Source organism: Elephas maximus, chromosome 11 (genome assembly GCF_024166365.1).
Source record: "Elephas maximus indicus isolate mEleMax1 chromosome 11, mEleMax1 primary haplotype, whole genome shotgun sequence".
In the NCBI taxonomy this organism is placed as follows: Eukaryota; Metazoa; Chordata; class Mammalia; order Proboscidea; family Elephantidae; genus Elephas; species Elephas maximus.
In genome coordinates this window covers 114617346-114633220 of record NC_064829.1, presented here as the reverse complement: position 1 = coordinate 114633220, position 15875 = coordinate 114617346, and the positions used below count along the sequence as shown (strand labels likewise).

Below are 15875 nucleotides of genomic sequence, written 5' to 3'. Positions count from 1 at the left end.
CCTGTGTAAACTTTCCCTGAAAACACAATAAAATATTATTTAAAGGGGAAAAATAAATAAATAAAAGCTGTGCAGATGATGATGGAAGCACACAGGTAAGTTGAACACGTAGAGACCAGAGGCCACCCATTCTACTAACGGCCTGACAAATAGGAAGTGGGCAAAGTTTGATGAAGTTAAAAATACACACACAGAAAAGATAACTGCTCTGAGGCTCCCTCCTACTGCTCAGGGAATCTGGACGGACACTTCTCTTCGACTCCAGGGTCTTTTTGCCCAATTGTCCAGCTTTTACACACACGCACACACTCTCTTACACTTTCCCAATGAGATTTTATTATTAGTTAGGTCATGATTCAGGATCCCAGGAGAGAGGTGAGGCGGGCCAGTTCAGATCTTCCCAGGAAATGTGCCTTCTGCCCTGCGGTCGTCCCAGGCTGACACCTGTAGAAAGACAGAGAGTGTCACTCCCTTCAGCCATGAGTGGGCTTCTTGGTCTTCCTCACTCTGCCCACCTCTTCCTCGGTTCAGTAGTCAACAAGTGACCACAGGCACTTGTTATGTGCCAGCCACTATTCTAGGAGCTGGGGAATCCAGCAGTGACCCACAGAGACAAAAATCACTGTCCTCAATGAAGTGACACACTCAGCTGAAAAACCCCTGGCTCGCCGCAGGCTGTCCCTGGGAGGTCTGGGATGGGTCAGAGCTTCGAGAGCACGGCTGGGCCTGCTTCAGGCACCTGAATCAACACTCAGGGCCGCTTGTCAGAACAGAGGGAACACGGGGCGCCAGGCAGCTGTGATAAAATGAGGTGGATCTATGCTCTGTCACGAACATTTCTCCAAGATATACAGCCAAACCCAAGCCCACTGCTGTTGAGTTGATTCCGACTTGTAGCGACCTTAGGGGATAGAGCAGAACTGCCCCATAGGGTTTCCAAGCAGCGGCTGGTGGGTTCAAACTGCCGATCTTTTGGTTAGCAGCTGTATCACTTAACCACAGTGCCACCAGGGCTCCCCAAGATACACAGTCAAGTGCAAAAAGGTGCTAAACAAAATATATAGTGCGATTGCACTGTTAACCACAGATATACATATGTACAGAGACAGAGAGAAAGACACACATCAAATTGTTAACACTCCCAGAAGTAACACTGATCCTGTGGGCCTCCCCACGGGCAGTTACAGCACCTTCGTTTTCTACATGTGCATGACACAACGCTCACATTTATACACACACACTAGAGGCAGAGGATAGAAGCGTGGACAGTGAAGAGAGACAGCACCTGCATGCCCGCTCCGTCTACGTGCTAGCTGTACAACCTTGAGCAAGTTACTCAGCCTCCCTGGGCCTGTTTCTAATTCTATAAAATGAGGATACTAGCAAAAGTATTCTACCTCACACAGTTGTTTTAGCGTGTTTGACCTAATATGATGTAAAGTGCTTGCAATGTAGCTGGCCTGTAGTAAGTGCCACACATGTGCCTACTTTGTTTACACACACACACACACACACACACACACATATACACGCACTCACTCTCTCCTCTTACAGACTCCTCTGCACCTTGCCTTTTTCCACATGTCTCAGAGCTCCTTCTGTATCCTGACACATAAACACACACATTCTCCATACAGGCTGTCAAGACAAACGCACCACCGTTTCCCTAACTCGGGTCGTTTCCGAAAGTTCCCCGTTACAAATAACTCTGCCACGAACACCCTTGTAGATGGATGTTCTGTAGAGTGACTAGATATGGAAGTGCCAGGTCAAAGGAGTATGATTTGTTAATGTTGAAAGATCCTGCCAAATTTGACCCAAAAAATGGTTGGACCACTTTACTAAACCACCAGCAGCCTCTCAGAGAACCGACTTTGGCAACACTTGGCAATATCAACCTTGTAATTTTTGTGCCAGATTCCAGGGTAAAAACATACACCTCTGTTGCTTTAAGCTGTGTTTCCCTGATGACTACAGTGAGGAAGAACATCTTTTCATGTCTGGGTTCATCTAGAGGCTCTCACACTGAATTTGTATTCTCTGTGGTCCATGTGTGAATTTCCTGGTTGCTGGTTTACCCGTCTCTCCCCTCCCTTTCAACTGGCATTTAAAAAATACAATGCTGGTCTTGCTTTGGTGAGTGGCGTCTGGGGTTTTAAATGCTAGCAAGTGGCCATCTAAGATGCATTCATCGGTCCCAACCCACCTAGAGAAAGGGAGAATGAAGAACACCAAAGACATAAGGTAAAGACGAGCCCAAGAGACAGAAAGAGCCACATAAACCAGAGACTCCGTCAGCTTGAGACCAGAAGAACTAGATAGTGCCTGGCTACAGGCGATGACTGCCTTGACAGGGGACACAACAGAGAATCCCTGATGGAGCAGGAAAAAGTAGGATGCAGACCTCAAATTCTTATAAAAAGACCAGACTTTAAGGTCTGATCGAGACTGGAAGGACCCCCAGAGGTCATGATTCCTGGACCCTTTGTTAGCCCAAGACTGGAACCATTCCTGAAGCCAACTCTTCAGACAGGGATTAGACTGGACTAAGACAGAAAATGACACTGGTGAGGAGTGAGCTTCTTGGCTCAAGTAGTCACTTAAGACTGTGTGGGCAGCTCCTGCCAGGAGTCGAGATGAGAAGGCAGAGGGGGACAGGAGCTGGTTAAACACAGAGGGCGAATACAGGGTGGAGTGGAGGAGTGTGCTGTCTCGTTAGGCGGAGAGCAACTAGGAGAACATAGCAAGCTGTGTATACCTTTTTGTATGAGAGACTGACTTGATTTGTAAACTTCTACTTAAAACACACACACACAAAAAACAATGCTGGGCAGTGAGGGGCAAGGACAGGCTGGTCCAAGCTTCTGGCAAGTTTCCCTTTGCCTCAGTACTCCCATTTCCTAGAAAAAAAACTAGGGAAACCACTCAAATACAGGGAAAGATGTTCCTGCCATGGAGATGTCCACAGAAGTGTCACTTAAAATAGTGGGGGGGGGGGGGGAGCCCGCATCCAGCTAACGGGGAAGGGACTATTTTGCAGGTGTACAACACGTGTTAAGTAAAAAGAGCAAAGTGCCAAACAATCTCAAGTATGATCCGTAACTGCGTAAAAAAGCATATACGTACACACACCTACACACACGCACAGAAAACGAAGTGGAAAATTTACACCAAATTGCTGAGGAAATGTAATTTTGTGGCTCGGAAAGGAGGGGGCTTTCACTTTCTACATTACATCAATCTCTCATTTTTAAAGATTCTATTAAAAAGCTGTTATTTTCCATGGAGAAATAAAAGGTTTTTAAACTGAAAAATAAAGGATGTCTGTAAAACTGTTTTCAATCCTCATATTATAGGAACAACACTACAGCAAACAAACAAATCCCACAACAGACACACTGGGGTTGCCACACCAAGCCCACTGCTGTTAGGGCAATTCCAATAATGTATACGCATATATATATATACATATACGCACAGAAACCCTGGTGGCGCAGTGGTTAAGAGCTATGGCTGCTAACCAAAGGGTCTGCAGTTCGAATCCACCAGGCTGTCCTTGGAAACTCTGTGGGGCAGTTCTGCTCTGTCCTGTAGGGTCGCTATGAGTTGGAATTGACTCGACCACAACAGGTTTACATATATATACACACACACATATATATACAAAAACCAAAAACCAAACTCACTGCCGCCGAGTCAATTCCGACTCATAGCGACCCTATACTGGGATTAGAGACTAAATAAGGAAAAAAAAAAAAAGCATATCTATATAAAACCAAAAAACCAAACTCGCTGCCATCAAATTGATTCTAACTCATAGTGACCTTATACTGGGATGAGAGACTAATTAAAAAAAAAAATGTGTATATATATCAAAACAAAAACCTGTCACCGTCAAGTTGATTCTGACTTATGGCGACCCTGTAGGACAGGGCAGAACTGCCCCATGGGATTTCCAAGGCTGTAAATCTTTACGGAAGCAGAATGTCGTATCTTCCTCTCACGGAGCAGCTGGTAGGTTCCAACTACTGACCTTCTGGTTAGCAGCCGAGCACTTAACCACTGTGCCACCAGGGCTCCGTATACATAAATATATATACGCAGCAAAAAAAACCCCGCAAAAGCTAGAACCTACGTAAGGCGGAAACCTGTCAGAGAAGGAAAAATCAAATACCGTCCACTAAAACGTGCGACAGAAAAGTGGTGAGACTGCACCCTGTCAGAGGCAGAGAACTTGAGAGACCCAGGAAAACAAAGCAGCCCCAGCAAGCTCTGGCTCTCACAGGTCTCAAAGGTCAGCCTGGAAGGTGCCCTTATATTATCAGCCAGCTCAGGACTCTCACAGGTCTCACAGGTCAGCCTGGAAGGTGCCCTTATATTATCAGCCAGGTCAGGACTCTCACAGGTCTCACAGGTCAGCCTGGAAGATGCCCTTATACTATCAGCCAGGTCAGGACTCTCACAGGTCTCACAGGTAAGCCTGGAAGATGCCCTTATATTATCAGCCAGGTCAGGACTCTCACAGGTCTCACAGGTCAGCCTGGAAGATGCCCTTATATTATCAGCCAGGTCAGGAGAATGAGGAAAATTTTCTGCCCCTCCTGTTTTCTAACTTTCTGTGAAATGGTTATATTGGTTATAAAAAACACAAAGAAACAACAACATAAACCCTTGTTTTCACGTATACCAAGTATCTGGAATAAAGAAAGGCTGTTGAGTACAAAGGGGCCTGTGCAGCGTGGGTTTATATCTGGTCCTAACAGGGCAGACAGAGCGGGCACTTGAGTGGAAGAACCGACAATCTGATGCTGTCCTCATAAATGCAGGCCCAGGCCCTGATGACGAGGGCCTAGGGCACACTTCTTGGCACCCTGTCCTGCACGCACCCAAAGCCATGGCTTGTACTCAGGCCCTACAGCTGGAGGAAAGATGTGGGTCACAGCATTATGTTACCCAAAATTACTCAGTGACAAGGAGAAACCCTGGGATGGTACCGGGGACACAAAGACACTTGGGACGGCACGGCCAGAGAAGCAAGAGGAAAACCGAGAGAGAGCCGAGAAAGAGCGCCTCTTGTGTTTTGGAGAAATGAGCTAAGGGTGTCTATCAAGGATGCTTAAAATACTGAAAAATTAGAACATAATAACCATCAAAAGAGGACTGGTTAAATATCTGTAAGTTATTAAGGAAACCCTGGTGGTGTAGTGGTTAAGAGCTCGGCTGCTAACCAAAAGGCCAGCAGTTCGAAGCTACCAGCCACTCCTTGCAAACCCTATGGGGCAGCTCTACTCTGTTCCATAGGGTTGCTATGAATTGGAATTGACTTGATAATAAAAGGTTTGGTTTTTTTTTGGTATAAGTTATTAAAATGAATAAGGCAGATATACATGTACTGTCACTAAATAAAAAAAAAAAAAAGAGCTCTAAAACACAGCAGTAAGTTAGAGAAGTGAGATACAGAACAGAATATATAGTTTAACACAAGAAAACTCCCACGGGGTTATGTCTGACAAATTTATAGAGAGTATCAGCTGACAGTAGTTACCTCAGGAAAGGGGGATGGGGGACCTCAAGGGGCTTCCGCCTTTTATTTTATTGCTCACACTCGGCTTCTTTAAATGGGCACTATTACTTTTGTAATAGTATCTTGTTTTGATTCTAAGAAGCACGCTTTTAATTTTAACATTTCTGAAATTGGCGTGCTTGTTACATTTACCTTCAGTAATTTTCAAAGATTTTGACACCTCTCAATACGTCTTGCAGTCAATGGGGGCTTTGATTTGATGAAACGGGGTAATGTTAAACAGAAATGGTTATTAAAAAAGAGGGCAGAGCAGAGTGTAAATGCTGACAAAAGGTCTGGTTGGCTCTGAACTCAAAGGCGACTTTACGGTGTCCATGTTTTTGGAGACGCGTACTGAAGCAGGCAGGGATGAGATGACACATCCGGGATTGGCTTCAGAATCCTTCAGCCAAGGAAAGAAGATGAACACAAGGGACTGATAAAGCAGATGTCTGGGTGATGGGTGCATGTGGGGTCACTGGACGATTCTACTTTTATATCTGAGAATGTCCACAGTGAAAAGGACAGGATTCCACAGGGTCAGGAACCTGGTACCAAGTATACATATGTAGGGCACGTGAGTGAGACAGATGCAGCCAGAAGACCCTGGTGGCCTTGGCCAAGAACTCCGACTGGTGGAGACGGGCCAGCGAAGAGAAAGGAGGGAAGGGAAGCAATTCTACGAATGAGAAAAGGCAGGAGCTCCATGGGTAGCGTGATACCTTGTTCTCCTCCCGCCAAGTCAGCACACTCCACTCTGCAGGGACCCCACCTTCCATGCCAAGGCCCGAGCAGAAGGTACGTACCCAGGAGAGGGGGCAGAGGGACTTGTACACACGCCGATACCATTCACACACGGAGACATCTCCCTCTTTCGCGATCATTGCCTTCTCACAGCGGTGGAAGTCTGTGAAGAAAGGGATTCAGAGTCAGCCCAGACCAAGGGGTAGAATACATTTCTGACCACAACTCAGTGAGAAATTCTTCTTATCTCAGGGCCAGTTGCATGCACACATACACGTTTTACAAAGAATGCACATCCTCGCAAGTGTACTAAAAAAGGCTGGACACAACTCTGATTTACCAACTCCCTAGAGAACTGCACCCCCACGTGTCTGTCAGTGTGTCGTACTTGCATGTCGCTGTGATGCTGGAAGCTATGCCCCCAGTATTCAGATACCAGCAGGGTCACCCATGGAGGACAGGTTTCAGCTGAGCTTCCAGACTAAGACAGACTAGGAAGAAGGACCCAGGAGCCTACTTCTGAAAAGCATTAGCCAGTGAAAACCTTATGAAGAGCAATGGAACATTGTCTGATATAGTGCTGGAAGATGAGCCCCCCAGGGTGGAAGGCACTCAGATGACTGGGGAACTACCTCCTCAACATAGAGTCGACCTTAATGACGTGGATGGAGTAAAGCTTTCGGGACCTTAATTTGCTGATGTGGCATGACTCAAAATTAGAAGAAACAGCTGCAAACATCCATTACTAATCGGAACCTGGAATGTATGAAGTATGAATCTAGGAAAATTGGAAATCGTCAAAAATAGAATGGAACACATAAATATCGATATCCCAGGCATTAGTGAGCTGAAATGGACTGCTATTGGCTATTTTCAATTGGACAATCATAAAGTCTACTATGCTGGGAACGACAACTCGAAGTGGAATGGTGTTGCATTCATCGTCAAAAAGAACATTTCAAGATCTGTCCTGAAGTACAACACTGTCAGTGATAGGATAATATCCATACGTCTAAAAGGAAGACCAGTTAAAACAACTATTATTCAAATTTAGGCACCAACCACTAGGGCCAAAGATGAACAGAAGATTTTTATCAGCTGCTGCAGTCTGAAATTGATCAAACATGAAATCAGTACGCATTGATAATTACTGGTGATTTTAATGTGAAAGTTGGAAACACAGAAGAAGGATCAGTAGTTGGAAAATATGGCCTTGGTGATAGAAACAATGCTGGAGATTGAATGATAGAATTTTGCAAGACCGACGACTTCTTCATTGCAAATACCTTCTTTCACCAACATAAACGGTGGCCATACGGACCTCGCCAGATGGAACACACAGAAATCAAATTGACTACATCTGTGGAAAGAGACGATGGAAAAGCTCAATATCATCAGTCAGAACAAGGCCAGGGGCCGACTGTGGAACAGACCATCAATTGCTCATATGCAAGTTCAAGCTGAAACTGAAGAAAATCAGAGCAAGTCCACGAGAGCCAAAATATGACCTTGAGTATATCCCACCTGAATTTAGAGACCATTTGAAGAATAGATTTGACGCATTGAACACTGGTGACCGAAGACCAGACGAGTTGTGGGATGACATCAAGGACATCATCCATGAAGAAAACAAGAGGTCATTGAAAAGACAGGAAAGAAAGAAAAGACCAAGATGGATCTCGGAGGAAACTCTGAAACTTGCTCTCAAACGTCGAGCAGCTAAAGCAAAAGGAAGAAATGATGAAGTAAAAGAATTGAACAGCAGATTTCAAAGGGCGGCTCCAGAAGACAAAGTAAAGTATTATAATGACATGTGCAAAGAGCTGGAGATGGGAAACCAAAAGGGAAGAACATACTCGGTGTTTGTCAAGCTGAAAGAACTAAAGAAAAAATTCAAGACTCAAGTTGCAATAATGAAGGATTCCATGGGGAAAATATTAAACGATGCAAGAAACATCAAAAGAAGATGGAAGGAATACACAGAGTCATTATACCAAAAAGAATTAGTCGATGTTCAACCATTTCAAGAGGTGGCATATGATCAGGAACTGATGGTACTGAAGGAAGGAGTCCAAGCTGCTCTGAAGGCATTGGTGAAAAACAAGGCTCCAGGAATTGATGGAATATCAATTGAGATGTTTCAACAAACAGATGCAGCGCTGGAGGTGCTCACTCGTCTATGCCAAGAAATATGGAAGACAGCTTCCTGGCCAACTGCCTGGAAGAGATCCATATTTATGGCTATTCCCAAGAAAGATAATCCAACCGAATGTGGAAATTATAGAATAATAGCATATGCAAGCAAAATTTTGCTGAAGATCATTCAAAAACGGCTGCAGCAGTGTATCGACAGGGAACTGCCAGAAATTCAGGCCGGTTTCAGAAGGGGACGTGGAACCAGGGATATCACTGCTGATGTCAGATGGATCCTGGCTGAAAGCAGAGAATACCAGAAGGATGATTACCTGTGTTTTATTGACTATGCAAAGGCATTAGACTGTGTGGATAACAAATTATGGATAACACTGCAAAGAATGGGAATTCCAGAACACTTAATTGTGCTCATGAGGAACCTTTACACAGATCAAGAGGCAGTTGTTCAGACAGAACAAGGGGATACTGCATGGTTTAAAGTCAGGAAAAGGTGTGCACCAGGGTTGTATTCTTTCACCATACCTATTCAATCCGTATGCTGAGCAAATAATCCAAGAAGCTGGAATATATGAAGAAGAATGGGGCATCAGGATTGGAGAAAGACTCCTTAACAACCTGCGTTATGCAGATGACACAACTTTGGTTGCTGAAAGTGAAGAGGACTTGAACCACAGCCTTCAGTATGGATTGCACCTCAACATAAAGAAAACAAAAATCCTCACAACTGGACCAATGAGCAACATCATGATAAACGGAGAAAAGATTGAACTTGTCAAGGATTTCATTTTACTTAGATCCACAGTCAACAGCCACGGAAGCAGGAGTCAAGAAATCAAAAGATGCATTGCACTGGGTAAATCTGCTGCAAAGGACCTCTTCAAAGCGTTGAAGAGCAAAGATGTCACCTTGAAGACTAAGGTGCGCCTGACCCAAGCCATGGTATTTTCAATCACATCATATGCATGTGAAAGCTGGACAATGAATAAGGAAGACCGAAGAAGAATTGATGCCTTTGAATTGTGGTGTTGGCGAAGAATATTGAATATACCATGGACTGCCAAAAGAACGAACAATTCTGTCTTGGAAGAAGTACAATCAGAATCCTCCTTAGAAGCAAGGACAGCGAGACTGCGTCTTACGTACTTTGGACATGTTGTCAGGAGGGATCAGTCTCTGGAGAAGGACACCACGCTTGCAAAGTACAGAGTCAGCGGAAAGAGGAAGACCCTCAACGAGGTGGACTGAAACAGTGGCTGCAACAATGGGCTGAAACATAACAACGATTGTTAAGGATGGCGCAGGACCAGGCAGTGTTTCGTTCTGTTGTGCACAGGGTCGCTATGAGTCGGAACCCACTCAACAGAACCTAACAACAACAGAGAACTGTAAGTCTGTGGGTGACATGGATGGTTATGCACTTGGCTACTAACCAAAAGGTTGGTGGTTTGAGCCCACCCAGAGGCCACTGAGAAGCCTATGAAGTGCAGTTGTACTCTGAAACACACAGGGTCGCCCTGGTTAGAATCAGCTTGATAGCAACTGGTTTGAGAACTGCAGTGCACTTTGAGAGTTCTGGGGCCAGGGATAACAAGGAAGCATGAGGGACGCGTGGGGATTATGGAAGTCTGGAACCAAGACAAGTGGAAGGGAAGAAGGTCTTGATGTTAAGATGCCGGAGTCCTACAGAGAAAGGCGGGGGCGGGGGGAGGGGGGGACGGATAATCTGGTCTTTTAAAACTAAGCAGTTAACACACAATGAAATACTACACAACGATAAAGAACAATGATGAATACACGAGACACCTCATGACATGGATAAATCTGGAAGGCATTACGCTGAGTGAAACCAGTCAGTTACAAAAGGACAAAGGTTATATGAGACCACTATTATAAGAGCTCAAGGAAAGGTTTGAACACAGAAGAAAACATTCTTTGACGGTTACGAAGGTGCAGAGAGAGGGAGAGGGGAATTCACTAACTAGATAAACCAAAAAAACCATACACATTGCCATTGAGCCGATTCTGAATCATAGTGGCCCTATAGGACAGAGTAGAACTGCCCCACAGAGTTTCCAAGGAGCACCTAGTAGATTTGAACTGCTGACCTTTTGGTTAGCAGCTGTAGCTCTTAACCACTACACCACCAGAGTTTCATAGTAGACAAGAATTATCTTAGGTGAAGGGAAGGACAACACACAATACAGGGGAAGTCAGCACAACTGAACTAAACCAAAAGCTAAAAAAAGTTCCCTAAACACAGCCAAACAGTTCAATGGACAGACTGGCAGGGGCAGGTGTCTGGGGACCATGGTTTCACGGGACATCTGGGCCAAATGGCATAATAAAGTTTATTAAGAAAATGGTCTGCATCCCACTTTGATGAGTGGTGTCTGAGGTCTTGAAAGCTCGCGAGTGGCCATCTAAGATGCATCAGTTGGTCCCAACCCACCTGGAGCAAAGAATGAAGAATACTAAAGACACAGAAAAATATTAGCCCGAGAGACAAGAGGGCCACGTAAACCACAGGCCCCATCAGCCTGAGACCAGAAGAACCTGGTGGTGTCCGGCTACCACGGATACAGCCCTGACAGGGAACCCAACAGAGTCCTGATGGAGCAGGAGAAAAGTGGGGCGCAGAACTCAAATTCACACAAAAAAACCAAACTTAGTGGTCTGACTGAGACTAGAGGAACCCCAAAAGACATGGCCCCCCAGACTCTCTGTTAACCCAGAACTAAAACCATTTCCAAAGCGAACCATTCAAAGATTAGACTGGACTACAAAACATAAAACAATACTCGTGAAGGGTGTGCTTCTTAGTTTAAACAGATACACGAGACTAAACGGGCAGCTTCTGTTCAAAGGCAGGATGAGAAGGCAGAAAGGGATAGAAGCTGGTTAAATGGACATGGGAAACCCAGGTGGAAAGGAGGAGTGTGCTGTCACATTATAGGAATTGCAACTAGGGTCACATAATAATTTTTGTATAAGAAATTAACTTGAGCTGTAAACTTTCACCTAAAGCACAATAAAAAATAAAAATAAGAAAAACAAAAACTTAGCAAGTACAAAATCAACCATAATGAAAGAAATGAAAAGAAATTCCATAAAAAAAAAAACCTCCAGGCACTCCATTTCCCTCCATTCCATCCCGTTGCACGCAGGCATCAGGTTACATTTATAAGAACGTCTACAGCAGCATCATTCTCAGAGTCCCAAGCTGGAAACCACACAAGTGTCCCTGAAGAGAAGAGGTAAGTTGTGGAATACAGCGGAGCAATAAAAATGAACAAACTACATGCCACGGCCTGGCTGAATCTTAAAAATGTGAATAAACACATCCAAACACAAAGAATACATTTAGTATGTATGAAGCTCACTGAGAAGGAAACTTAAAAACTTGGTGATAAAACCCCAACTGTGACTGCCACCTGTGGGGTCATACCTCTAGTGGGGAGAGTAGGGGGCTGTGTTCAAGACAGGGCACGCAGAGGGCAGGGGAGTTCCGAGTGCTGGCAATATTCCACTTTCGATTCAGGCTATGGGTGCTTGGGGGTTCATTTCAGAATTATTCATGTAGCTGTACACTGTTTTATGTACTTCCTGTACATATGTTGCATTACACACACACACAAAACCAAACCTATTGCTGTCCATTCTTTAGAAATCAAAGTTTGTGATCGTGGCCGACCCTGGACATGCTGGCACTAGCTCTCCAGAGGTAAAAGAGGAGCTAGGACCAGTGTTAGGATGCATGGGAGACCCCAGCAGGGTGGGGGAAGGGGGAAGGAAAGGGGAAGGGGGGACTTGAGGCATGAGACCAGGGGAAGATCTGTGTTCTCCCACCACACCTTGCTTACCCAGGTAGTTCTGCCAGCAGTTCCTGGTTTGGTTCTGATTGGGGAAGCGGCTGTCAAAAGGGGCAGTCCGGTAGTTCTTGATTTTGCTCTTGATGTCTTCTGACATGGTGATGACTCCTGGAGGAGAGGGGGTGGGTGTTGGTAGGGACTCTGGGGTGCCTAGGCATGGGATGTCCATCCACCCAGGTCCAGACACAGAACGGATAGAGAAAGGACAAATCCATATCTCTGGGTGTGGAAGTCACAGCACAGTTGGGGACTACTCCTTAGCAAAATCAGGCCTGGCCCCAAATACACTGCCTACCACATGCCAGGTGCCGTTCTACACTTTACTCACAACAGCCCCTCTGTAAGGTAGAAACTGTCCCCACTGCACAGACGAGGGGACAGTGTCTAAGTCGCTTCCCAAGGTCACACACCATACACATGGTGGGGTGCTACACTCAACCACTGGCGTACCCTACACCATAGAGGCCGTGAACCCCTCAGGGGCCAGATGAATCCTATAAACCTTCCTTAGAATGTGTTTAAATATATTTTAAATTGCATAGAATCACAACAAAAACCAGTTATATCTTGCTGCAGCTTTATCAACCACGATTTTGAAGGAATCACACGTGAGAAGGATAATTCTATGAAATCTGCAGCAACTGTAATGTGACATAAAAAAAAAAACCCTGTTGCCATTGAGTCAATTCTGACTCATAGCGACCCTACAGGACAGAGTAGAGCTGCCCCATAGGGTTTCCAAGGAGCGCCTGGTGGATTCAAACTGCCGACCTTTTGGTTAGCAGCCAAACGCTCAACCACTGCACCACCAGGGTTTCCAATGTGATATAACAGTATCTGTGATTTTGACTGGTGACCAAAATACAGGTGCTGTTAATACTACGGAGGCTGCTGCCTCCATTCTAACTGAAGGAAATGCTATATTTGAATCAGAGGTTCCTAAAAATACAGATGTAATTTGTCCCCTCTTCAAGCGCTAGCATCCCTCGAATTCTATAGACTCTGCGGACATAGGGTTAAAAACTTCCGATATAATGTCTCTAAAGAGCTGAAGCACAGTCTTCGCCTGGGAATCTGCGAGAAACTGCCTCTGAATTGCAGGGAATCCGCGGCGTCATGGGTAGCAGAGAGATGCCCAGACCGGTGTTCAATTCAAGCGGCCAGCGCAGCAGTAGGGGTCAGGAGCATCGCAACAGTCTTCGGGAGAGGGGAGGTGGAGAGGAAGTCGGAGAGGAATGTAAAACACCAGCTGCTGGAACACAGCCGTGGGGACAAAGAGTAGCTTTATTCGGGCGAGATCTCAAATCGATATTTGGATGACGGTGGATCTGGGGTGAGGACGCGGACTTCCCAACGTCCAAGGAAAAGGAGGGGTCGGATACCAGCCACGCCGCGGTCCAGGCTAGCCCCGGGAGGTCATGCCTGCGGCCTGGTGATTAAAAGCACTGCAATACACACTAAACCAAAACCCACCCAAAATCCCGATTCCGACTCATAGCAACCCCACAGGACAGAGAAGAACTGCCCCAGAGGGTTTCCGAGGAACGGCTGCTGGGCTCGAACTGCCGACCTTTCGGTTAGCAGCCGACCTCGCAAACCCTGCGCCACCAGCGCTCTGCAGTCCAACTACTGGGTCCGAATCCTGGTCGCTGTGTGAACTCCGCTACGTCGCTTCCGTAACATCTCAGAGCTTCAGTGTCCCCACTGTCAAAAGGCGGTCATCCCAGGCTCGACCTCACAAGGGTGGAGGGAGGATTAAATGAATATAAGCAAAGCGCTTGAAAAGCCGCCTGGCATTAAAAAAACACTGCACAATCGTCAGCTGTGTTCACAGAACAGGCCCCCGGAGGCTCACGGGGAAGCCCGGCGTCACCGGCCGAAAGCCTCCCTCTGTTCTCGGGGAAGCTGGGGTCTGGTTCCTCAGTCCCCCGGCTGGGGTCCTAGGCTCCCCTGCCCGCCATACTCACCTAAAGACACCCCTGAAACCGCTCGCAGCTCAATGTGACCCTCAGAAGGCGACGCCTCTATCGGACCGGAAGCGGAATTAAGAGCTGACGGAAGTGGAGCGAGGCGAAGCATTGAGGAGTCTTTCGCGCGGCTAGAGCGCCCGCGGGGAGGCGGTACCCGGAAGCCGCTCTGGCACCGCCCACCCATGGAGCTCCGCCCTCCCATTGGGCTCACTGCCTGTTCACCATCACTCCCAGGCCAACCGTGAGCTGGCGCGGCACCTGGAAAGGCTCCCAGCTGGGGCTCGGGATACCCACTTACAGGCTCTCATGATCTCCCTATCTTTACCCCAGCAAGGTAGTTGTGGGTCCCGGGGCTGGCTGGAGAACGAGCCTGGAGAAGGCTATCCCATTGGAAGGACGTTTATTTGTGCAAGAAATATTTATTGAACGCTTACCCTATACCATGCAGTTCTATTAAGCGTTGAGGATACATTTTTGAACAACAAACACCAAAGTCCCTGCCTTCATGATGATTTTTAAGGGGCCAATTGTTAGAAGATTGAAAACAAACCAATCTCTCCCCCGGGGTTACTCATCACGTTTTGACCCAGACTCCACCTCCCTGCTCATCATCTTTCTCCAAACTTCATAAAAAAAAAAAATTTTTTTTAAACTTCATAAGGCACCAATTAATAAAGATTCGGGTGACTTGGGGCTGTGATGAGCCCTGGTGGCGCAATGGTTAAAGCGTTCGACTGCAAACCGAAAGGTCGGCGGTTCGAAACCAGCAGCGGGAGAAAGATGTGGCAGTCGGCTTTCGTAAACATTACAGCCTTGGAAACCCTATGGGGTCGCTGTGAGTGTGACTTGACGGCAGTGGGTTTCGTGTGGTTTGGGTTTGGGTCCGTGAAGAAATGATTCCATCGCGGCCTTAAAAACATATCCAGAATCTCCCCTGTCGTAGCTGGTTTAAGCCACGGTCACCTCCAGCCTGAATTATTGCAGTAGCCTATTCTCTGGCCTCCTAGCTACCTGCTGCCCTCCCCAGTCTGCCCATTCAGCCAGAGGGACCCCGACAACATCCTCCTCAGCCCAGAACCGTCCCCTCGTTTCTGATGACTCAGAAAACCAAAAAACCAAACCCTTTGCCATTGAGTCAATTCCGACTCATAAAAAAAACACTCATACCCCCCCCAAAGAAACCAAACCCAGTGCCATCGAGTCGATTCCGACTCATAGCGAACCTATAGGACAGAGTAGAACTGCCCCATAGAGTTTCCAAGGAGCGCCTGGCGGATTCGAACTGCCGACCCTTTGATTCCGACTCATAACGACTCTATAATAGGACAGACTGAAACTGTCCCATATGGTTTCCAAGGAGCGCATGGTGGGTTCGAACTGCTGACCTTTTGGTTAGCAGTGGAGCTCTTAACCACTGTGCCACCAGGGCCCTTACAGAAGTCCTCTTCAAGGGCGACACAGCAGGTAAACTCACACATGAGTGATTGGGTCTGATTCCTTTACGCGCCCCAACACAGGGCAGGCACACTGTAGGCCATGGGGGCTGGTTCTGATTCCTTGGCACGCCGCGTCACC

At 46.5% G+C, this 15875-nt stretch overlaps 1 protein-coding gene across 1 annotated transcript; it reads right to left on the bottom strand.

Moving 5' to 3' along the window:
* Positions 1 to 313: 313 nt before the first annotated feature.
* On the bottom strand, positions 314 to 14404 carry LOC126085790 (cytochrome c oxidase subunit 6B1). The gene is made up of 4 exons (XM_049901473.1): positions 14298 to 14404; positions 12322 to 12438; positions 6370 to 6470; positions 314 to 444 (listed from the first exon to the last, which is right to left on the bottom strand). The coding sequence occupies exons 2-4, from the start codon at positions 12425 to 12427 to the stop codon at positions 391 to 393; spliced, it is 261 nt and encodes an 86-aa protein (XP_049757430.1). The 5' UTR covers positions 12428 to 12438; positions 14298 to 14404; the 3' UTR covers positions 314 to 390.
* Positions 14405 to 15875: the final 1471 nt, after the last annotated feature.